The sequence below is a fragment of the Phascolarctos cinereus genome, unplaced genomic scaffold (genome assembly GCF_003287225.1).
Source record: "Phascolarctos cinereus isolate Bilbo 61053 unplaced genomic scaffold, phaCin_HiC Scaffold_3;HRSCAF=262, whole genome shotgun sequence".
Lineage (NCBI taxonomy): Eukaryota > Metazoa > Chordata > Mammalia > Diprotodontia > Phascolarctidae > Phascolarctos > Phascolarctos cinereus.
The window spans coordinates 239,385,878-239,411,476 of record NW_027555736.1 but is presented as its reverse complement, the minus strand read 5'-3'; the positions used below and the strand labels follow the sequence as shown (position 1 = coordinate 239,411,476).

The window sequence follows — 25,599 nt, the reverse complement described above, 5'->3', positions numbered from 1 at the left end:
AGGACTCTTCCTCCTGCCAGACTCCAAACATCCATACCTCTGTCATCTCCCTCCCTGTCTGGTATGCTCCCTGTACTTTCCCATCCATAGCCCCCAAAGACACCTGCACCTTTGGATTACCTCATCAGTGTCCCTGGCATTCCTTTCCCATGCTCTTTTCCATATAAACCCTAGCTGCATTCTCAGTCTCTCGCAGGATCCTTTAAGAATCCTTGCCCGCTGAAAAGCTTAACAATAAATCTTTGCCACCTTGGCTTAAAGAATGCTTGAGTCTGTGAATTCATTTCAGATGGCCCATCCTGTATTCCAGTCTTTGAGGGGTCACAACCTCTCAACCTCTTACACCGCAACAGAACGTGTAGGAGATAATCCAGGAACAAGGGAGTGTTATTCATGTTTTTATTCAGTTATGTCCAACTCTTGGTGACCCCATTTGGGGTTTTCTTGGCAAAGATACTGAAATAGTTTGCCATTTCTGGCTCCAGCTCATTTTACAGATGAGGAAACTGAGACAAACAAGGTGAAATGACTTGCCCGGGGTCACACAGCTAGTAAGTGTCTGAGGCTGGATTTGAACTCAACGGAAGATGATCCTTCCTGATTCCAACACCAGTGTTCTAGCTACCTAGAAATCGGCCCCCCACTTTCCTCTTCCCCACCCCGGCCTTGACCTTGCCCAACCTCCTTTCTCCAGCGTTAATTAGACAAAACAAATTTCCTTGATCTCGTGTGCACGCTTTCTAACATCAGGGGTGGGCTGCCCCAGGAGTTTGGAAGGTGGGGTGCAGAAAGAGACCGCCTGGTCTGATTTGGAGTCAGGTAAACTAGTTTCAAATTATTATTTTTTTTTCTGTGTCTGACTTTGGACAGATCACCTCTTTCTAGGATTCAGTAGCCTCCTTCGTAAAACGAGGGAGCAGAATTAAGAGACTTATAAAGTGCCTCTCCGCTCTTCATGCACAGTTCCCTGTGTTACAAAAGTCCTCCTCTGCTTGCAGAACTGCGTAGAGGGAGGACCGGTTTGCAAGCAAGGGTCAGGAGGCGGGGCTTGGGGAAATCTTTATAGAGTCCTGGCCTGGCTCGGAGTGTTTGCCGGGCCACCCAGCTTTCCAAGCAGCGCCGGTGCTGAGTCCCGGGGATAAGGCGACAACCCCGAAAAGAGGAAGGCCAGCGCCCAGGAGAAGAGGGCTTCCCGCGGTTACCTTTTCTTGGGAGTACAGCCTGGCTCAGCGAGATGAGCTGGGATCTCCTGTGGTCCCTGCTGCTGGCCTGTGCGCTCGTGTACTTAGGGGTGCAGCTGATCCGTTTCGTGCGGGCAGACGGCGACCTGACTCTGCTCTGGGCAGAATGGCAGGGACGCCGGCCAGGTGAGGACCTCGTCCAGACGCTAGGGATTGTCGGGTGAGACTCCGGTGGCTGTGGCGGCTGCTGGCTTCCCAAGGGGTTGGTGAGTGAGCTCGGCACCCCCTCTGGTGTGGAATAAAAGCATCCCTCCTGAGAGCTGGAGGTGAACGCGGAGTGGAGCCACTCGTGCTCCCCACCATGGCTAGAAGCAAGGCGGTGCAGAGCCCAGCCCCTCTCTGAAAGGAAGGAGAGATTGAGAAATCTGACTTTGTGGGTACCTCGATTAGTGGCTGGGGAGGAGCGTTCTCGGGTAGGCCTCGCTGCTTCTTGTCTTGGGAAACTCCTGCGAAATACAGAAGGGGGGAGAGTTTCCAGATCAGGGAGGTTCTTCGTCCCCAAGGATCCTCATTGTTTGGATGGAGGGTGGAGTTTATAGCGCATTTAAGATGGTCCCTTCCCAAGCCATTCCTGCTCCTCATCCCTTTCTTGTTTACCTGAGGGACTAGGCATCAGAAAGCTCATCCAGCAGATTCAAGGAGCTACCCGCTTACTTCACACCGCGGTTGTGAAAGAGAAGGGTTGTTAGTCGTTTATGCTTGGTAAGTCTTGCCCTAGCGCGATAGAATTTGAACGGCGCTGTTTCATACTTTGAGTGATGCAGTAATCCTTTTTACAAAGTGCACACAAAGACTATTCTTTTTGCTAGTTTCTGTAGCATTTATAACACCCATTAGGGTTCTGCAAAGCTCTCTACTTGCATAGTGGTGAGGATCATAGGTTTAGTTGCCCCAGATCACACAGGTAAAGGTGAGATTTGAACCAAACATCTCCGACTCCTGAATCCATGCTATTTCCCCCATACCACAAGTAAGTGGAGAAAACTGGGATGATCTGTGTCAAAGATCTTTGAATTTTAATAGGAAGGTGCAATTTCACGGCACAGCAAGGTGGTTGAGCGTTTTTGAAAGCCCCTTAAGTTGCTACACTGGTAAGTTCACTTTGCTTCTCATGTGTTGCACAGCCTCAGGAGCATTAGGTAAAACAGAATAGATGTCAAAATATGAGCTTGTTCCTTTGATGTGGCCATGTATCAATTTGATTAGGATTCTCATTTGTTCTGTGTGCTTCGCTCTGTCTTGGTGTTGGAAGGAGTAAATGGTTGGGCTATTAGGGGAGAATAAGTCCTTCTTTTTGTCTGATTGAACTGGCAACATTTTACTTCTCCTGGTTTGTATTTATATAGCACTTGAATAGTACAAAAATGCTTTGCATCATGTATTGCATTTAATTCTCACAAGAACTTTCTGAACTACTTAGGGCAGAACAAATACCAATAGAGGCTTTGTCCTCAGACCAAGGGAGGTGATAAAGCCCACTGGTACTTTGCTTGTTCAGACCAAATTTGGAGAATATTGGGGATCAAACCGCTTGCTTTCTTTGCACTGCCGGTTGCAAGTCCTTGCCACAGGTGGCATCAGGAGGTGGGAAATAGTTAACTGTACATCCACGGGAGGGGCAGGAGTGCGACAGCTGCCCTGGAGAGTTACCGTGAGGGATCTGGGATGGTTTTCTATTGACACATTGTGAGGGGATTCTCTGGCACCAGGTCTGCTCAGGGCATGGATTTGGAGGCCTCCTATTTCCACCTCCACAGCTCTGGAATATGATGCTACCCTGCTCTGACTCATGGCCACAAACTCTTCACCTCTTCATTACCACAGAGCTCCCTTTGCTGGACCAGACCCCGCTCAGGACAGTGCTCTCTCTTCAAGGCCTCCCCCTCTGACACCACAACTTTCACCTTCAGGAACCTGACCGGGACCAGAGTTTAGGACCCCAGTCTCTGTCAGCTAAAGATCCTGTTTTCTACTTTGTCAGGAAAATAGAAGTCATCCTTTTCATCCTCATCCTACACCTTAAAATCCTCAACCTAATCTCCCAGTTCTTTCCTCTTTTGCTTTAATCTCTGACAAAGATAATCATCTTTCTCCTTGCTAAAGCGAACCCTCTGCTTCTACCTTTGATCCCAGTCCTACCCATCTCTTCTGAGAGCTAGATCCTACTGTTATCCCTGCTTTTTTGTGTATCTTCAATCTCTGTTGGTTTCTTCCCCTTTGCATATGAAAGTGCCTGGGTCTCCCTCATTTTTTTTTTTTAGGCAGTTGGGGTTGTGACTTGCCCAGGGTCACACAGCTAGTACGTGTCAAGTGTTTGGTCTGAAGGCGGATTTGAACTCAGGTCCTCCAGACTTCAGGGCTGGTGCTCTACCCACTGCGCCACCTAGCTGCTCTCCCCCCTTTTTAAAAAAAATCTTCTGAGAATATTTTAACATGCTTATTTTATTTATTTATTGCTAGGCAATGGGGTTAAGTGACTTGCCCAGGGCCACACAGCTAGTAAGTGTTATGTGTCTGAGGCTGGCTTAGAACTCAGGTCCTCCTGACTCCAGGGCTGGTGCTCTATCCACTGTGCCACCTAGCTGCCCCAGGTCTCCCTCTTTTTAAATAAAACTATCATTTGACTTTATCATACCCTAATGTTACCAAGCTATAGCTGTCTTATTTTTACAGCTAAACTAGAAGAACACTGTCCATAGCCATTGCCTCCACTTCTCTCCTCTCCTCTTTTCTCAGTCACTTCTCAACCTCTTGTATTTTGGTTTCCAGCCTGTTCACTCCACTGAAACCACTGTCTCAGAAGTTGTCAATAATAGTCTAAGATTTCCCTGAAGAGTTTATGTTCTTGTTTTTCTTGCAGGTGGTATCCTTGTGTTTTGTGTTAAAGTTATTTTTTGAAAGAAGGAACAGGGTTTTTGTTACTCATTTATGTGTTAGGATGATCCATATCCCCCCCCCCCCCATTTTCTTTTGAGCAGAATGGGAGTTACCTGATTTGGTGGCTTGGGTGACAGGAGCCTCAAGCGGCATTGGTGAAGAGCTTGCCTACCAGTTGTCTAAATTGGGAACGTCCCTTGTGCTGTCATCAAGAAACGCAGATAAACTAGAAAGGGTGAAAAATAAATGTCTTGGTAAGTAAAATTACAAATGGACTTCATTTATGTAAATAATTTTTTAAAATTAAAGTCTAAACTCAGATACAGTTATGAGAATTTGGTAGAACTTTTTTGGGGGGAGGTTCTCTTGTCCCTGATTTGAGTGCTTGGACCCGAATATCCATCTGCCACCCCTACCCACCCTGACCTACCCATGTGCTGTGTTTCAGCCAGATCAGCTCTGCTTTCTATTTTGTGATATCATCTTCCTGTGATATCATTACCAGTACCCGGGGCGGGTTATATTTTGTGCACTTTCATGTAGTCTTTGCCCCTTCTCCCACCCGTAACCATAACTCATTCCTTTTTCTTCAGAATTTTCATACTGTTCCCTTTGATTCTTTCTTATGCAACTTGTCCCTTCTAGAACTCCTGCTCTACAAAATAAAGAGGTAGTGGAGGGGATAGGGAATAATAACAACAACAGTAATAAATAATTCTAATAACTTAAGATGTTGTCATAAATATGGCAATCAGGCTAAATTTTTTTGGTTTTGGTGTGTCATTTAGAAGCAATCTCAAGTATCCTAGCTAATATTTATTATTAGAAATTCAAGCCCCAAATTCTGAGAATTTTGAATTTTTTTGTTAGACGAGTTTCTTTTCCATCTGCAAAAATAGTCTTGTTTTGGTGATAAGACAGAAAGAACCCTATTGTATTCAATCAGTCCTCCTTCTGCAATTTCTTTTTCAACTATTTGATTAATGTGCTCATCCCTGTAGTTGCCAAGTTAGTGGTGAGGCAGGGTCACAGGATCCTTTTATAGCTAGTTCTTATCTTGCTTTATTCACCATGTTTCCTGACCACTGTGAAAACTTGCAGGGTTTTTTTGGCTTTCTTTGAAATTTTATCAGGCTACTGCATCACTAAAACACCAAGATCACTTGGCCCTCTCTGAGCTGTTTAGGGAGAACTGGTGAAAAAGGCCAGGGTCTCCCACTGCATCCTGGACCATGTCCAGTTGTCCTGATCTATATCTGCCCACTGGACCCAGATGGCTCCAGAGGGAGAGAGTGAGGCTGCTGACTTTGCACTACCCTCCCTCACTTAAATCACTTACAAGTCATGACATCACCTTCCTGATGTCATGGTCTCTTCGAAGAAGGAGGACAAGCAACAATCAGATAGCAAATTGAAATACACGCATAATTCGAATTATGATCCCTCCCTTTTTGCAGTGTATTACTCTTTGAGCCTATCTGGGTTATGGCTGTTAACTCCTTCCTTGAAAGCAATTGTTGCTACATTTTATTTGGGTGTAATTCCTAACAAACACTTCTACCTATTACATTCTCTGAACAATTGATTGTGACATCTTGCTAATATTAAACACAGTACTCTTGGAGCCATATAGGAAATATACATAGGCCTTTTGTGCTTCTCCAGGGGTTGTCCTAAATCTGATTTGATCCTTCTTCAGACTTTATAACAGAGTCTGGACTTCAATGTGATCCCTTCTGCTCCTGCTCTATGGACTTCTACCCATAGAAATGGGATAGCCCACTTTTTGCTAGTCCAACCAAGATATCGTCCTAAGAAAGTAGTTGCTGTAGTATTCCAAGCTGTACATATCTGACACCTCTTTTAGAAACCGATGGAAAACTCTGCCCTAGCAATGTGCATTTTCTTAGGGGTGGGATGAGAGTTGTGTTTAATGCAAATGAGAATGTGAGTGAGCAGTGAGTCAACGGTCATGTCTGTGTTTCAACCTCTTCATTTAGAAATTAGCAACTTGAAAGAAAAGGACATCCTTGTTTTACCCCTTGATTTGACTGACAGAAGTTCTCATGAAGCAGCAACAAAAAAAGTTCTCCAATATTTTGGTCAAGTAAGTTGTGTGTTGAGTTGGTTGACATTGTCTTTTTTTAAAAGTAACTGCAACTACTATCTAATCTGCCTTCAGAGAAAGAACTGATATTGTCTGAATACAGACTGAAGCATGCTATTTTTCATTTTCATTCATTCTTTTTTAAAAATTCAAGTCTTCTTGTACAAAATGACTAATATGGAAATGTTTTGTATATCAGATTGCTTACCAACTCACAGAAAGTAGAGGAAAAGGAGGGTTGAAGGGTTAGAATTTGGAACTCTTAACTTAAAAATAAGTTTAAAAATTGTGTTAACATGTAATTGGGGAAAAAATATATATACACACACACACGTGTGTGTGTGTGTGTGTGTGTGTGTGTTTGTATAACTGCAACCTATAGGGGAGAGTCAGTAAGTTAGGTATCTGCTTCAGCATATTTTAAAATCCTTTATCTCTGAAGCACGAATGAAAATGTTGTCAGCTTTATACTGCGGAAGCTATGAGTACCACATAATTGGACATAGGAGTAATGTTGTAAAGAAACAGTCCCAGGCAAGAATTCATGATAAGGGGCAGAAAGATAGATGGGACACCATCCTAGGAGTGCTTTGTAAATCAGCAAAAATGTTTTTAAACTTAAATAGAATTGGGTCTAAGGTATGGAAGTTAAGAGCTAGCTTATTCTTACCCTGGTATGCTTTCTTTGTAGAAGGTATGTCGTAATGTATACAGTATAGTGAAATGATTTCTATGAAATATGGAAATTAGTTTATGTATTGATTACCCTTTGTCAGTTTTAGAGCAGTGGGAATTTAATTAATTTCATTATAATAATAGCTAGCATTTATAGTTTTGCAATGAACTTTATAAATATTATTTCATTTTATCCTCACAACCACCTTGGGAGGTGAGTGCTACTATTAGCATCCCAATTTTACAGAAATTAATACTGGGAGACCAACATCAATTGTGTCCAAGTTTTCAGAGCTAGTAAGGGTCAGAGACTAGATCTGAACTCAAGTCTTCCTCACTCCAGGTCCAGGCATCTGTCTGATTTGCCACCTAGTTACCTATAAGTGATTTGTAGACAGAGCCAATAGATTGGTGACTGAAATAATGATTTTGCCTCTCTGTTTCTGAGTTGGTGACTGGTTACTTTTTTTTATTGTTGTTCTGGCTAGAACTGTGATGCCTTACCTAATATTTCAGTATAGTAATCTTCCAGTGAGAAAATTATTCCAGTTAACAATGTAGTCACTTTCCCTTTGTAATTTTTTGTTTGCTTTTTTTACCCAAGATTGACATTCTGGTAAACAATGGTGGAAGAAGTCAACGTTCTTTGTTTGAGGAAACAAACCTGGATGTTTATAAAGAGATAATGGACATTAACTTTATGGGCACTGTCTCCTTAACAAAATGTGTTTTGCCTCATATGATTGAAAGGAAGCAAGGGAAGATTGTTACAACATCCAGTTTAATGGGCCTTGGAGGAGTTGCTCTGGTCTCAGGCTACGCCGCTACCAAACACGCACTTCACGTAAGTTGGTTTTTACTGAACATTCTGTATTCAGAAGTGTCCCCAGGATACTGTGCCCCACCTTTTCTCTCCCTTCTGGCCAGTGACCAAGTGAAACGTGTCCAAATTGGTGGTTTGGAAAAGATAGTTCTATATCTTTAGTCAGTGTTATTTTAAAAAGTTTAATTGCAGGTGTGACATTTTATAATTTTATGTATATGTTAATGTATGTGCATAAATTATAATTTTTACTAATTTATTTTAAACATAAATACACAATAAGAAAAGAAAAATAAAATATTATAAACCTAATTTTAAAACTTAAATACAAAATAAGAAAAAGAAAAAAGTATTGCCATATACACAGCAGAACGTGAGAGAATTCAAAATATATAGCAATACATTTCCATTTCTTTTTTTTTTGTTTTTTTACTACTAAAACTTAAATACACAATGGGAAAAGAAAAAGAAACATATTGTAAACTTAAATAAAAATAAGAAAAAGAAAAAAGCATATCCTGTGCACAGCAGAATATGAGAGAATTCAAAATATACAGCAATAAATTTCTATTTTAAGAAAGCCGATATAGTAAATACTGCACATTGTATTGAAAACTGCATCTTTGCTTCCTTGTAAGTTTTCTTTTTTTCTCTGCTGTGCACTTTTTACTTTGTTTTTCTTACACCATGTTTCATGTTCTCTTCTATTTTTTCTTTCTTTATATTTTGTTTTATTATTTCTTGGTCTCTTATAACTTAGCTGGGAACTTATAGCTCCCCTTGCCCAGTTCTAATTTTCTTCCATAAGATTCTGGATCTTCTTTTCCAATTGGTTGACTTTCTTTTCATAATCTCCTTGTTTTTCTTGGATTGTTCTTATTTTCTTTTTAATTTTTCCTTGATCTCTTTCATTTATTTCATTTATATATACATATATAGATTTACATATCCATACACACATATGTATACATACTTACACTTACATACACATACATATACTTAGATATCTATAATCATACTCATACATAGACATACATTCATATGCATCAATGTAAGATCATACTATACTTGGTTGTCCTCTGTTTCTCTGAGGGTAGACAATATCTTTTTTCTTTTTTTTGGTGAGGCAGTTGGGGTTAAGTGATTTGCCCAGGGTCACACAGCTAGTTAAGTGTCAAGTGTCTGAGGCCAGATTTGAACTCAGGTGCTCCTGACTCCAAGGCTGGAGCTCTATCCTCTGCGCCACCTAGCTGCCCCTAGATAATATCTTCCTTCATAAATCCAAGGTTTTCCATATTTTTCTAAGTCCACCGACTCATCATTTCCTACACCACAGCGATATTCCAACCTCATTAGTTATTTTAAGTAGTCTAAAACAATATTGATGAATATGATTGACATATAGTATAGTTTCCCTGCTTTTCTTTTTTGATTAAATCGATTTTAGCTTTAATTTTATCTGAGATCATGATTACTACCCCTGCTTTCTTTTTTCCTAATAAATTCTACTTCTGATCTTTTTTTTTTTATGTGAGGCAGTGAGGGTTAAGTGACTTGCTCAGAGTCACACATCTTGTGAGTGTTATGTGTCTAAGGCTGGATTTGAACTCAAGTTCTTGGGGGGTGTTTCTGGCCTCAGACCTTCCTTCAGTTCTCCTCTCTGGCCCGTAACTGAACTCTGCCCTCCTGTAAGTGCCCACAGCCCATGGCATCTCTGCCCCACTGCCACTACACTCACTGAGTGTGTGGCGGTCCTTTCTCACGCAGGCTGATCCTGGCGTCCCTTCTCAGCAGAGGTTGCCTCAATCTTCCCCAGCTCAGAGCCCAAGGCCCCACACTGTGGGTAGGGCTTAAGGCTACCTCTAAACCCAGCTTAGTCCCAAGGCCTAGCTGCTTGCTATTTCAGTGGAACTAACCTGGAGGTGTTTATACTTCTTAAAGACCAAACCTTGGTCCTGGCATTTTTCTTTGGGTCTTCTTATTGCAGGAGGACCACTGTTCTGCCCCAATTCTTGCGCTCTACGTTTGTCTTGAGATGCTGTTTTTGCCTTGTTTGTGGGGGAAATCTGGAGAGCTTGGAATTTTCTGACCTACTCCACCATCTTCCCAGAATCCTCTCTAGATTATAATTTTTTTTTAATAAAGGAAAGTGGTAAGTTATTTACCTATGATGTCACTGCTCTGAAGGGCAGGCAAGCAGTTTTGAGGTGGTAATAAGATTAAATTTCCATTGAATTCAACAACAGTTTGTTAAATACCTAAAACGAACATTGTCCTGGTTAGATACTGAGGATACAAAGATGAAAAACACAATCTTTGTTCTCAAAGCACCTGTAGTCAGCTATTACAGATATAATAAATATACAAATAAGTATGCTACAAGATAGAATGTAAAAGGAGCAAAAAGATCCCTTTATCCTGGAATCAGACAATGAGGACACATCCCTGGACACATCATGTCACTTCTGTGGGCCTGAATTTCCTATCTGGAAAATTAAGGAATTCAATCAAATAATCTCCAGTGTCCCTTCCGGTTCTAGATGCTTTGATCCTAAGAAGAGATCCAAACAAAACTCTCTTACAAAATTGAAGTAGGAAGATCAGTCAATTGATTAATCAAGAATTGTAACCATCTGCTATGTGCCAAACAAAATGTTCCCTACCCTCAAGGAGCTTACATTTTATCAGGGCAAAGAGCACATACAGCACATAGGAAGGAAGGAAATGAGCATTTAGTAAGCATCTTCTGTGTGCCCAGTATTATACTAAGTACTTTACAAATACTATCTTTTATTATCTTCACCACAACCCTGGGAAATAAGTGCTACTATTATCCCCATTTTACGGATGAGGAAACCGAAGCAGACAGTGGTTAAATTACATGTCCAGGGTCACACAGCTAGAAAGTGTCTGAGGCTGGATCTGAACTCTTTAGGCATTCAATCAGAAGGTCTCTAATGCCCTTTCCAGCTCCAGGATCAGCTTTGATCCTAAGAAGTGATTCAGACAAAACTGATGAGGAAGATCAGTTGGTCAAGAAGAATGAATGTATTAGTCATCTTCCATGTGTCAGACCAAAAGGTTGCTGCCCTCAAAGGTCTTATAGTCTACCCAGACAGCATACACATATAGAGCTGATTCAATATATGTACAAAATAAATACAAAGCAATTTTGAGGTGGTGAGGAAGCGCTGGTCGTTTGGATGGTCAGGAAATTCTTCATGTAAATGATACATGAGCTGTGCTTTGAAAAATTAGGGATTCTAAGTGGCAGAGGTAAGGTATCAGTGCAGTCTAGGAATGGGAAACAGCTTATCAAAAGGTGTGGAGCCAGAAGATGGAGTATCATGTATGAAGGAACATATATGAAATTAAACTGACTACTATGGTAAGTAGAGAGGGGGCTCCCATCCACAGATGGTGCTTTTGTACAACCATGACCCACAACATTTTAGTGACTTATCACTAGACTTGAACCCCTGATTTGAATGTAGCTAGGCAAGATCTAGAGTTGTAACTATCTAACCATAACTGCATCGGGAGCAGATAGTGTGCAGGGGCAGAGAACAGTGTAGCAGTGAGTAGGGATTGGGGCTGAGGTGTCAGTGTAAAGGGAGAGAGTGGCAAGAGAGTCTCACACAAGTAATTGCACCCTAAGGTTGTAGAGGTGAGATGGGGGACAGATATCAGAAGAGAAGAAATGTATATCCCTGCCCATATCAGTACTTGGTACAGAATTAATATTAAACAAGTGTTAAATCTTGCCAGCATTCTAGCAGGAATACATTTGAATTGAACCCTTAAGAACCAGTGGCTCTGTGCTGATTATAACTAGTGAAGACTTGCCATATTTCACTGCATAATTATCACCACCAATAATTGTCGCACCCTGTTTTTCCAGTCGCAAAATTGGTTTATCACTTTCATTGTGTAATCGTTGCATAGTATAATTCCGTTCATCACACCACTGAAAAGATAAAGAGAGCAGCAATGTATTCTCCAGTGGCATATGGATACACATTTATCTGTCCTGCATTGTAAGTCCAAGACAAGAATTCTCAGCGTACGTGCATGGTCAGCATATTTGTGAAAGCCAACTTGCATGGCTTGTTTAGAGTGGTGCGGTGTTGTCACTCAACCCAGTGAAGAGCTGTAGGCCCCAGGGGAGTGGGCAGGCAGGTGAAGCTGCCATGAATAAGTTACATGATATGGTTAAGACTTGCATCTTTCCAATTTTAGCATATTTTAATGAGTATTCCATGCATCCTAATCTTGCACCAAAAACAGTGTAGTAATAAGTGATTTTTAAGTAATACTGGCACAAATTTAAAAAAAAAAGCTTCACATGATGGTCGCACCCCACCTTTTTTTTGCAAAAAATTTGGTGTGAAATCTGCGATGATTATGCAGTGAAATACAGTAGGTTATTGTTCAGTTATTTTTCAGTCATGCTTGATTCTTCATGACCCCATTTGAGGTTTTCTTGGCAGAGATATTTGAATGGTTTGTCATTTCCTTCTCTAGCTTGTTATATAGATGACGAAACTGAGGCAAACAGGGTTAAGTGACTTGCTCAAGATCAGACAGCTAGTAAGCTTAAGAAGCACCTGTTGATTGATTTCAATAATTTGAAGAGCTGTTATGTCAAAGAGGACTTATTCTGATCTCCAGGAAGTAGTACTAGGACTGATATATAGGGAAGCAGGACTTCTTAAAGTTAGAGCTGTCTGAAAATGGAATGGGCCATCTCATGAGAGTCATGAGCTACTTGTTCCTGGAAGCACCCGTTCTGAGGCTGAATGCCTCCCTCTTAGGAATGTTGTTAAAGGAATTTCTGCATATGTTCACAAGTGGGACTAGATGTCCTAAAGTCTAATACAAAGACCTATGCTGCTTTTAAAGGTGAAACTTTATTATATATCATTATCTAGAGAACAAATTATGGTAAAAGAATTATGATGGGCTCATAATTCATAAATGATTAAAGAAAGCTAATTCTTATGTCTGTGTTTAATAACCAAAACATCTTTTGGGGGTGGTCTGTTAGGGGTTTTTTAATAGCCTCCGAAGTGAACTTGCAGTATATCCGGAGATAACAGTTATGCTCATTTGTCCTGGACCTGTACAGTCTAACATTGTAGAAAATGCCTTTTGTGAAGAAGTCTCAAAGGTAAGAATTTTTGCATTTGGAAAAATGTGAATTATAGGTATCATTGTTAGAATACATGTAGACTAGAAGTTTTAATAGGTTAAATATGTTTTTGAATATCTTATGACTCTGACCCAGCATTATAAATGTAACTGGAATTAGAGATGTTACTTCCCATACATAGCCTCATTGGCTGCTTTTGGCTTATATCTTTATCTCATCCTGAGTTCAAAGGCAGTCAGGAGGTATAATCTGGTATCTCTTCATACATTAATAGAAATGAAAACTAATCAACTAATTAATTAGCTCTGAGCTCAATTTGTAAAATAAAGCAATTAATAAAAAATAAAAGAAAACTTTTTCTATGAACTTTTTTCTTGTTTTCTCAACCTCCCTCATCTAAAAGCAGCCTGTTTTCAGGCCAATGCACTATTTATGGTGAGGTGAAGTTCAGGTTTCTTAATTTATGAAAACTTAACTTATGGGCATCTAAGAAGTTTTGAGGTAGATATCTGTTAAGTTACAAGACATTTCTTTGATTTGTTTGGGTTAAGCTAATGTTTTCCCAGAAAATTAACTTTAATTATTCCCAAATATTAGTTATTTTTAATATTCTGTTGAAGGTGAGCACATAAAATCTATATTTAAATGTGTTACTATTGTAGGAATGTGTGTGTGTGTGTGTGTGTGTGTAAGAGACAGAGAGAGAGAGAGAGAGCTTCCTATTGAATTGTTACCTGTTTCAGGTTTACCCTGTTACAGTCTTCTTCACCAGGCCAGATAAATTGATTATATATGATTGAGAAAGTAAATAGCCTGTGCTCAATATCTAGAACCTAATAAATAACCAATATTAGATGACTGTTTACAGCTCTGGAATTTTTTTCAATTTTCTAGAAAGTAGAGAACACAGGAAATCAGGACTATAAGATGGCAACCAGTCGCTGTGTTCGGTTGATGCTGGTATCCATGGCCAATGATCTAAAAGAAGCCTGGATTTCTGAACAGCCATATCTATCATTTTGCTATATCTGGCAGTATGCCCCAACCTGGGCCTGGTGGCTAACGAACAAGCTGGGATACAGAAGAATTGAAAATTTTAAGAGTGGACTGGTATGGTCTTATGTATTTTTTTCTAAAGCTTTGCCAAAGAATACAAAGAATTTGTTGGTTCTCAAGTTTTATTATTTTCATATCTGTCTGTCTGTTTGTCTGTCTATCTGCCTGTATCCTGAGTTCAAGTCCTGAGTCTGACACGTGCTCACTTGGTGACCTGAACAAGTAATTTAACCTTTCGGGACCCTGGGCAATTCTCTAAGACTAGTTACATTGGTAGAACAAATTTCCTTGTTGGAAATTCCCTACAGTAATGAAATCACAGGTTACTGTCAAATAGTGTATACTCATAAATACATACATATGTATATGTGTGTGTGCTCTGTATACTTGTACATATACATATCTTTAAAAATCAACACAACATTGGTTATTCATTTCTTCTAACGGTTCCTTTAATGAACAAGTAAAAACTTTGTTTCAGTGTCAAGCACTCTGTGCCAGGCACTGTGCCAAATGCTAAGGATATTCTGACAGGAGAGACCACGGACTAGGGGAGTGATGGTTAGGGAAGGGCTTTCTTGGCCAGAACGTCACAGGGATGGTATGGAGCTATAGGTCAGTCAGTTGACGTGCTCTTTCCAGCAGCAATGGCAGCATTGATTTGATTTCTGTACCCAGAAGAGGAGGTAAATATGCAAGGGACAGTTGGGGTGGGGAGTGTGGTGGGAGGGTATGTGTACAGCAGGAAGATGACCAGAATAAAGCATGACCAGGGTCTGGGCCAGCTCGATGTAGTGACCTCTCACTAATCAGGATGGTATAGTCCCAGGGCAGGAGCAACAGCATTGTCAGGGTAGCACAGCAGAACGATAATTAGGCAGTATGATGTCATGAGGGTCATTCCTTCCATAAAAATTCCGCTATATAAATGAGTAATTGGCTGAATGATTGGGTCTAGTTATAATACATTCTGATATTTCTATCAGACAGTCTTGTTCAGGTAACCTGATGTGGGGTATGCCTAGATAACAGGCTAGAAAGTGGTAAGATAATTATCTTTGCATCCTTTTCTTTTGACTCATTACAGACTCTTATTGTCCTGGACAATACAGCCTTCTACAAAGTGGAGCTAATTCCTGTGCCATCTCCCTTTCTCTGTGTACTATAGTCCTGTCTGTGCAATATTGGTGCACTTAATGTGGTCTAAGTCATTAAGTGACTTGCGTGGGGTCATACAGCTAGTAAGCGTCAAGTGTCTGAGGCCAGGTTTGAACTCAGGTCCTCCTGATTTCAAGGCTGGAGCTCTATCCACTGCGCCACCTAGCTGCCCCATGGGCCTAAACTTTTAAGAGGTCTTCAGCCTCTAAATCCTATGATACCATGTATTTCTTAGTCATGTACTGTTTCTGTAAATAAGGAGGCCAGGCATACCAAAGCAAAACTGTGCAGGGATTACCAGCAACTGTCTGTTCTTGAGCCTGATTTTACAGCAGCTAAGGGGAGAGCTTACTAAGCATGCCTAAGGAAATTATGAGCATTGCAGTGGAAATGAGAGTAACTGATTGAGAAGCAACGTGCAAAGAGCATTGGACTCTTAAGTCAAGAGAGACCTGAGTTTGAATCCAGCCTCTGATAGTTAACTAGTTGTATCATTATGGGCAAGTCAATCAGTCAGCAAGCATTTATTAAGTGCCTACTGTGTGCCAGGAACCGTGCTGAATATTAGAGTTTAAGTCACAGAAACTCTTTGAAACTTTAGTTTCCTCATCTATGAAATGGGACTAATTCCTGTGTCTCATGGAGCTGTTATGAGGGTAAGATGGAATACTACTCAGTATATAAAGCACTTTGTAAACTAAGAGGTTTGCAAATATGAGCTGTTATTATGGTAACATAGGAAATAACAGTATGAGGTTAAGAAAAAAAATATGATACTATAAGGATTTTCCATGTTAATAGAGGCTTAATAAGTGGTTACTGACCAATAGTTTGTTAATTTAGTTTGCTAATTTTACAGGTATTCTTAGTCATCTGTGGACTGACTTTTCTCAGATCTCACTTGCAAGCAAAGGCTTGTAGAATGTTAGAATAGAGACCAGAACCTAAGACTCCTTGACTCCTGGTCAAGTGCTTTTTCTACTACCAGTGTTGTTTTATTCTAAATTTTAACAGTGGCTGTGTGTGTGTGTGTGTGTGTGTGTGTGTGTGGCTGTGTGTGTGTGTGTGTGTGTGGCTGTGTGTGTGTGTGTGTGTGTGGCTGTGTGTGTGTGTGTGTGTGTGTGTGTGTGTGTGTGTGTGTGTGTCTTATTTCATAACATTGTGCAGATCACTTGACCTATTCACAATACATTTTCCGTGGAGAAGAACACCAGCAGAGCAAGTTTGGACCAAGGTCTTAGGTACACGGTGCTTTGTATCGAGACTGATCACAGTCTCGTGGACTTGGATCTGGTTATCTAGTCTAGCTCGCATTTTACAGATGAGGGAGAAGCCCAGAGTGCTATTTGCCCAAGGCCACATAGGTAGAAAGTAGCAGAGTCAGTATTCAAACTGAGATGTAGTAGGAGTGAAAAAATACACTAGTTAGCTCAGCAGATGGAGTACAGTGGATAGAGCTCTGGGGGTGGAGTCAGGAAGACTCATTTTCCTGAGTTCAAATCTGGCCTCAGACACTTTACTAGTTATATTACCTTGGGTAAGTCACTTAACCCTGTTTGCCTCAGTTTCTTCTCTGTAAAACAAGCGGGAGAAGGAAATGGCAAAAACACTCCAGTATCTTCGCCAAGAACACCCCAAATGGGGTCATAGAAGCCGGACACAACTGAACAACAATGAAAATTATAGAAGAATTAAGTGAGTCAGTTAATGAAAGAATCCATCAACTAGCATTTATTAAGCATCTGTCACATGCCAGACTTTGAGCTAAACTCTAGGGAGACAAAGAAAAAATCAAACAGACCTTGTGCCCCTCAGAGGGAAGGGCTAGTATCTGGAGGGAGCCTAGTTTTTTTTTTTTTAAACCTTCCTTCAAAAATTATTTTTATTCTGAACTAAACAGACACCAAATAAAATGAGCATTTCCATATACAGAATACAACAGAAAAGGAGGATAGTTCATGAAACTACAGATCTCACTAAAGTTTAGTTTGTGTTACATAATTTTATCCTGTAGTTGTAGAAGCCGTCCTGCATATCTTGACTTCATTCCAGCTTTCTATTCTCTGCATTAAAAATGCCTCAGCAACCTTCCATTTATTTCTCTCCTTTCTTGCTTTGGGGCCTCGTCTTGAAGGAAACCAGGAATTCTAGGAAGTCTGGATAAGGAAGAGAATACCTCTGGAATTGCGATTAGATCCATTTGAATGGATTGTAGAGTGTGTGGAGGGGAGTAATGTGTAAATAGAATAGAAATATAGGAAGGGGCCAGGATGTAGAGAGCTTTCCATGCTAAACAGAGGAGTTTATAGTTGATCCCAGAAGTACTAGAGAGCCATTGGAAGTTAATGAATAAGAGAGTGATGTGATCAAACCTACAGTTCAGGACAATCACTTCAGCTGCTATGAGGAGGGTGGACTGGAATGGGAGGGAGACTTGAAGCAGGAAATTAGCAGGTTGTAAAAGTAGAGAAAAGATAAGAGTTGTCACATGATTGGATATGTGGGATGAGGAAGAGAAAGGAGTTGTTGATGAAGCCAAGTTGGTTAACCTGGGTGACTGGAAGGATTGTGGTACCCTTAACATTAATATAGAAGTTCAGAAGAGCAGTGGGTTCGGGGAGGGGAAGAGATAAGAAGTTTTGTTTTGGGAACACTGAGTTTGATATGCCCTCAGGGCATCCAGTTCTAAGAGTAGCTGAGGATGAATTTGGGAGAGGAGCCAAAAAGATAAGTGGGGATGTCAGTGAAATATCCTAGAGACCCCCAACAGAAAGAGCTAAGTGACGTGGTTTTGGAAAGTCTGGCATGAAGAAGTACGATCGTAGTGATAGAGAATGTGAGTTTTCTGCCTGCCAGATCTTTCTCTTTCTGCCTCAAGCAGAGTGTTGGTTTGCTTTAAAGACCATTTTATCCTTTAAAGAGCAGAGAAACCTGCAAAGGGAGTTCCTACTCTTGATTTGATTCTCACCAACAAGGAGGAACTGGCTACTAGAGTGAAAATCAGTGGAAACCATATAATATCTACAGATACTCATTATATATGTGCATGTCACAAAAGACAAAAATTAGTAGGTAAATGTAAGTGATAAACACGGCCTGAAATGGTAGTTTAGAGAAGGTAAACATTGGTAGTTGGGGTGTTAGAAAAGGCTAGAAGTAATGCTTGGGCTGCATCTTGAATGAAGTAAGAGATTCCAAGAGGCGGAGGTGAGGAGGGGATGCATGCCAGTCATGGCAGGGTGGGCAAGCAGACACAAACTCATTGAACAGTAAGGATTATATGGCTAGACTGCAGGTTGTGAGAAGGGGAGTGGTGGATGATGAGGCTGGAAAGTTAGGTTAGGGGTCAGGGTGTAGAGGCCTAACAGAGGAGTTTGCATTTGGCCTGAGACGCAATAGGTTGTTGGTGTTCAGTCATTTCAGTCATGTCCAACTCTTTGCAACCCCATTTAAGGTTTTCTTAGCAAAGATACTGGACTGGTTTACCATTTCCTTCTTCAGCTCATTTTACAGATGAGGAAACTGAGACAAATGAGGTTAAGTGACTTGCCCAGAGTCACACAGCTACTAAGTGTTTGAGGCAAGATTTGAACTCAGGAAGGACTCATGAACTCATGAGTCCTTCCTGATTTCAGGCCCAGGACTCTATACCACCTAGCTGCCCTGAAGCAATAGGTAGCCACTGCATTTTGTTTATTTAGAAGAGTGATGTGCTCAGACCTACACTAAGGGAGGGTCACTTTGGCAACTGTGTGGAGGATAGATTGGAGTCAGGAAAGACATTAAGCAGGGAGATAAATTAGGAGGCCATTTCTAGTCTAGTTAAGAGGTGGTTGAGGTGTGAACTGAAGTGGTAGCTGTGCGAGTTAGTAAGAAGGGGAAGAATGGGCGATATGTTGTAGACCTAGAAATGGAAAGATTTAGATCAGAGGTTCCCAAATTTATTTGGCCAACTGCCACCTTTTCAAAAGAAATTTACTCAGTGCCCCCCTAGAAATCTTTAATCCTTTAATGTTTTTTTTTGAAATTTGTCATTTCAAAAAAGCATAAATTTTATTAAAATGTCACAAATTTAATAATTTATTGGAAACTGGTGGGTTTTTCTTGCATTGAAATTTTGATGATGCTGTACTGCGTCATGTAACCATATATAATTGCATTGTAAACAAATCATTAACACACATATTCCTGCCAATGCATGCTGGACTTCCTGATAATTTGTGACACTGCCAACACTTCCTTGTTAAGACTTGTCAGCAGACTTGACCACTGATTGGTTATAAGTTGCATTTTGTGTGTTTATTTGGAAAATAATGTAATCACTATGGCTTTAACTCTGATACACAACAGAAGAAACGTCTACAAACAGTTTTTCAAAGTTTTCTTATCTTCTTTTTTTCTCTCATACTTTCACCACCCCCTTATTTTTATTCAGTGCCCCCCCATTATACCAGAGGCTACTACTACCTACCAATCCCTGGACTGGTCCAGCACCCCTCTGGGGGTGGTATCACCCACTTTAAGAACCTCTGGAAATTGAGATGGTGGTTGGGTGTGTGCAATGAGTGCCAGTAAATTGAACATAATGCCATATTTGCAAATCTGGAAGGCTAGAAGGACTATGATATTGGTATCCACAATAGAAAGAAATAGGATTGGAAAAGGAGTGGATTATGGGGAAAAGATAATGAGTTTGTTTTGGATGTGTTGGATTTAAAAATTCTTTGGAGATTTGAGATGGTTCAGCTTGAAAGTGTCCAATAGGCAGTTGGTGACGTGGGACTGGAGGACAGGAGCAGTGTTAGGTATGGATACAAAAATCCATGAGTCATCTTCATCGAGATGATAATTAAACCCATGAGAGCTGGTCAAGTCAGTACGCAAGAAAGAATAGAGAGAGAAAAGAAGAACAGGGACAGATACGTTTATAGTTAGAGACTGCGACAGGGATGTTGAGAAAACCAAAGAGACTTAAGAAGAGCGGTCATTCACATACAGGGAGATGCAGTAGAGAACTGGCTCATGAAAACCCAGAGAGGAGAGCACCCTCAGCAATATAAAAAGTTTCAGAAGTCAAGAAAAATGCAGACATATGGAAGACCATCAGATTTGGCCATTAGAAATCATTGGTGAATTTATTAAACACTTAAGCAAGGGGCTTGAAATGAAGATTAACAGCTTCATATAGAATCCTCTTTTTATATTCTGTTCTATGTGTGGAAATACTCCTTTCAGGAGTGTTTAAATTCAGAACTTAAAAATATTCTAGGGGGAAGAAAGAGATTATTGGCAAGAGGAGAAAGTAATTTCATTTGAGTGCTGTGGTCAGAAGCCAGATTACAAAAGATAGAGAAGTTAATGAGAGGAGAAGAAATAGAGCTGCTAAGCGAGAGCAAGGTAAATAGAGCTACTTAGTGAGAGAAGAGGAAGTAGAGCTGCTAAGTGAGAGGAGAGGAAGTAGAGGCAATACTTTTTGTAGGAGTATGGCTGAGATGGCAGGAAGACATAGAACAACAAAAATTTGAGGGCTTCGTAGGGTCTAATGAAGGCTTTCCAAGGAGGGGGGAGGCTTGGGCATATTTATATGCAGCAGGGAAATAATAGATTGTAGATTAGAGAAAGGAGATGATTCAGAGAATCTAATGATTCAGATTCCCCTGTTGGAGGGGAGGGGAGTTAGCTTTAGTGAGTAGAAGGGATAGATACCTTATTATTACAGACTGGAGTATGGGGGAGAGAGGTAAAGGGATTTCAAGGGGTTTTGAGATGAGAAGAAGAAAAGACAGAGCTAATGGTGAATGATCTGGACAGACTAGAACATTGGGTTGAATGTACTAAGAAGAGATTTTAATAATGTCTTACAATTAGGTTTAAAAAAAAAACAACTTTACAAGTACAAAATGGGAGCGGGAGAGACATCGTTTCATCTGGGAGAGATGCAAGCTCAGTTTGAGCCCAGTGCATGATGACAGATCATAGACTGCATTAAGAGAAGTGAGATATCTAGGATTAGGGAGGAGATAGTCCCTGCTGGACTTTGCCGAAGTCAGAGGCACTTTGCCCAAATCACACTTCGAGTATTGTGTTCACTTCTAGGCACCCCATTGTAGAAAGGACATTAATAAGTTGGAGAGATTCCAGAGAAGGATGATTGATAGTGAAGTAACTATGAAATTGTGAGCTCTTTGAAGGCAAGGATTGGTTTTTTGTTTGTTTGTTTGTTTGTTTGTTTTTAACCTTTCTTTGTGTTCCCTGTCTTAGCAGAGTACCTAGCACATAGTACATACTTAAATGAATTGAGGAGAGTCTGTTAACAAAGCCTATAAGGAGATAAAAGTAAAGGCTAAAAATAAAGGCTTCCAATTTTGTCTCTCTCTTGAGTTCCAACCTTAGGATTGGAATATTTTATTCTATCTATATACAGTGTTTTCATGAATTTTTATTTTGGGTGTGGGAGGGGAAGCAAAAACACAGTCCACATTGTGAATTTAGTGTTTCTGCTAGCTTACAAATTCTGTCTGTTAGGAATTTATTTGTTCTTGGTTTTTCATTTTTTTCTTTTTTTTTCTTTTTTTTGGCAAGGCAATCAGGGTTAAGGGATTTGCCCAGGGTCACACTGTAAGTGTTGAGTATCTGAGGCTGGATTTGAACTAAGTTCCTCCTGACTCCAGGGCCAGTACTGTATGTACTGTGCCACCTACATGCCCCTTTTTTCTTTCTTTTCCTTTTAATGGTTTTTCATTAGCAAAATTAGCTTTGAAATAAAATAAATTACAAACTAATCTGCACTTCATCTCTTATCAAATATATCTACCCTGTAAATGGGTTAAACATTTCCTTTGTAATTCACTCTGGTAAATCATAGTCCAGAAGTGCAGAAAAACAGTTTTTAAAAGTGGGATGAACAGATGCCAATTGCTCTTCATAATACAGTAACACAGTTGATAGCATAACTGGTTAGATTAGTGTTACAAGCCGTCAGGGGATTAATATTTTGCCTAAAGTCTGAGGTTTTGATGGGTGCTTATCACTCAAATTTGAATCTTTATCCAGTTTTCCCAAGAATCATACAAACTGAGCACAGTCCTTTAGTGAGGTTCATGAAAGTAAAACAGAATATTTTGTTAAAATCAGGTTGCAAAAGTCTTTGAGGTTCTTTTCCCATGAGCAGGCAGGAAAGGTCTAGAGACAGTGCTGGTAGATATCACAGCAAGGATGAATGTAACTTGACCTCCGCTGTCTTTGTCTTGGGCCCCCTGAGATAGGTTTGTCCCTTGGCCGAGAGCTGCACTTACAGGAAAATCCTGATTTGCTGCCTCCCAAAGACAAGAGTTTAAAGTCTTATCACATCCATCACACGAGTCAAGACGTGCATCACTTCAATATTCCAGAAGGTCTATTTCATAAGAAAGCTCACTTTCTATTCTTTTTGTTGTTGTTGTTAAATAATTGTAGCTAGGCTATGGAACATTATCTTTGGAAAGGGTGCTGAAGGGCTTGGCTCTAACTTAATGAAATATTTACAAGGCTTTATCTGTAGGCCCCAAAGTTTTTTTTTTCTCTTCCAAACATTCCAGTGATAGCAATAAAGCAGAGTCTGGCCCTAAGCACAATACAAAAATTATAGGATTAACCCCAAAATGTCTTTATCATTAACAGAAATAAGAAAAATGTGGAATGATTATTTTTGATTAATGTAACTATCTCTGCGTTACAGGATGCCGATTCCTCTTATTTCAGACCATTGGAGAAAAAATCAAACTGAAAGAATACCAGCATTTTTCTTCTCATTGTAATTGAAGAAATGGAAAAATGAAATGCTTTAAATGCAGTTTATATTTCTATAACAATTCATAAAACAAATCATAAATGCTGCAATAAAGATCTTAAACATTATGTTTCATATTCTTGAGTTTAAAAAAACCGAACACTTCTACACTGGAAACAAAGTGAATTCTCATCAGTTGGGGAATAGCTAAACAAATTGTGGTACATGAATGTAATGGAATATACTCTACTGCAAGAAACAATGGATATAATGAATAGAGACAAGAAATAGTATACTACATAATTACAAAGATGAAAATAGAAAGAACAGCAAACACAAAACAGTGACACCAGACTATTTCAAATGTATAAAGAAACAGCTTAGCCCCAAAGGAGAGAGGAGAAGACATTTCCCCCTGCTCTTTTGCTGAGATGGGGGAGGAGTAGATCCACGGGTATGTAACAATTGATAAAATGTCAGATTTTGTTGGTGTGTTGATTTGGTTTTGTGGAATTTATTTTCTCTTCTTCCGTTTAAAAAATTCTTTGTTAAAAAAAAAAGGCATCCCAGATGGCATTCTGGGAGGGAGTAGTAGAAAGAAGATAAAGAGAAAGTGATGGGAAAACAAAAAAAAATAATAAAAGTTTATTATTCAGAACACAGCTATAAATACTCTCATATATGCGCTTCAAATTTAGGTTGGAAGAAAGTGAATCAATTGCCTACATTGATTCATTCAGCATATACATGGACTGGCCAAGGTTCAGTCCACTGTTGTAGGAGAGATAAAAATGTCTAAAATTTGCTCCCTGACCTCAGGTTTACAATTTAGTAAAGATTAGACAGATAACACACCTAACTCTAGTATGAGTAGAACGTAGCAAATGCTATTAAACCATATTAGGGGTATGGATAGAAGGCCAGACCTGGAGTCAGGAAGGATCACATTTGACCTCAGACATTTACTACTGTGTGACCCTGGGCAAGTCACTTAATCCTGTTTGCTTCAGTTTCCTCATCTGTAAAATGAGCTGAAGAAGGAAATGGCAAACCACTCCAGTATCTTTGCCAAGAAAACTCCAAATGGGGTTGTCTAAAAAATTGACTGAACAGCCACTGGCTTTGATGCCTTAACAGTTTATATACATGCCAAAAGTTTGGGGTTTTTTTGATGAATCTACTACCATATATTTATTCAGCATCTTTGCTGAGAAGAGAGATGGCACTAGGAAAAAAAATAGGTTTAGAATATAAACTTGTTTGCAAAATGTTAACAAGGAGGATGATGGAAAAGTAGAAGCAGTTATAAGCTTGCACCTATCCTGTGTTTTATTTAATAAGTTTATAAATGCTAATCATAATTATATTCCAATTGATAAATATGATTATGATGTGAACTGAAGATATAAAAATGTATGTAAGAACAATATAGAAAATGGGAAGCATCAGATATTGTTACTGTAACAGTAAAATTATTAATACCAAATGAATTGATTATTTCATTAGTACTTCATTTGAAATACAATTTTGTGATTGTTCTAAAAGAAAAGAAGATGGAAATTAGGAAGGAAAGCTGGGTCTGACCAGATATGTGCAGAAAAAATCTTATTGGAGGCAACATAGTGATCAATTTTTACGATATCTAAAAGAGAAGATTCCAAGAGAATAGAAAAGACTACAGATGGTACTTTTAAATCGGCTCCTCCACCTCAACCAAAGTGGGAAGAGAAGGAAATAAACACTTTAAATATAGTGCCTACTGTGTGTCAGGTACCATGCTAAGAGCTTTTTATAAATATCTCATTTGATCCTCACAACCCCTGCAAGGTAGGGGATTGCACTAAACCCCAGAACATTCCAGGGCCTCCTCAGTGAGGTCCACAATCAAAGACATCATATGGACTATCCTCACTATAAAACCAAAAGTAATGTAAAACACATACCCACCTAGATCACAGATTGTGTTAGTACAAATGATCCAGGTTCAAATTCTACCTCTGACACTTATTACCTGTGTGACCTTCAGCAAATCACTTTAGTCCTCTGGGTCTCAGTTTCCTTATTTGTAAAATAAGGGGGTTAGTCTGGATTTATTAGAGAATAAACATTTATTTAGTGCTTACTATGTGCTAGGCATTGTCCTAAGCATTTTACAAATATTTCATTTTTATCCTTGCAACAACCCTGGGAGGTAGGTGCCAGTATTATCCCAATTTTACAGATGAGGAAACTCAGATGGATAGGGGTTACGTAACTTGCCTAGGATTACATAGCTAGCAAGTGTCAAAAGCTAGATTTGAACCCACATCTTCTCGACTTCAGGTCCAGTGTTATTTTAAGCAACACACTACTACGGTAGAATATGCAGAACATTATAAGAAAAACCTAAATGCTGCATGATTTGGTGCACATAGGAGCTCAGAAAAGACAGAAGAAATGACTGAGGTGGGATAATTGGCTTCATAAAAGAGGTGTGACTTGCACCTTGAAGGATCAGTAAAATTTACAGAGAAGGAGAAAAGGTATTGTAACTTTGGGTAACCAGAACACACCATGGTGGTTTTTTTCACTCCTCTTTAAAAAAAAATTATTATGAACTTGACAAACATGAACATTTCCATATACAAAGGAGAACAGAAAAAGATTATATTTGAAACTTAACATTAAGTGTATCTTATTTTAAATATATATATATTTGTATCTTAAAATACATATTTAACATAGTAGCATCTTGCCCTGTTT

At 39.7% G+C, this 25,599-nt stretch overlaps 1 protein-coding gene across 1 annotated transcript; it reads left to right on the top strand.

Annotated features, from left to right (window-relative positions):
- Positions 1-1,059: 1,059 nt before the first annotated feature.
- Positions 1,060-22,985, top strand: DHRS7 (dehydrogenase/reductase 7). Its single transcript, XM_020986485.2, has 7 exons — positions 1,060-1,367; positions 4,220-4,372; positions 6,119-6,225; positions 7,505-7,744; positions 12,771-12,893; positions 13,770-13,985; positions 22,807-22,985. Exons 1-7 carry the CDS (start codon positions 1,235-1,237, stop codon positions 22,852-22,854), a joined length of 1,020 nt encoding a protein of 339 aa, XP_020842144.1. The 5' UTR covers positions 1,060-1,234; the 3' UTR covers positions 22,855-22,985.
- The last annotated feature ends 2,614 nt before the right edge of the window (positions 22,986-25,599 follow it).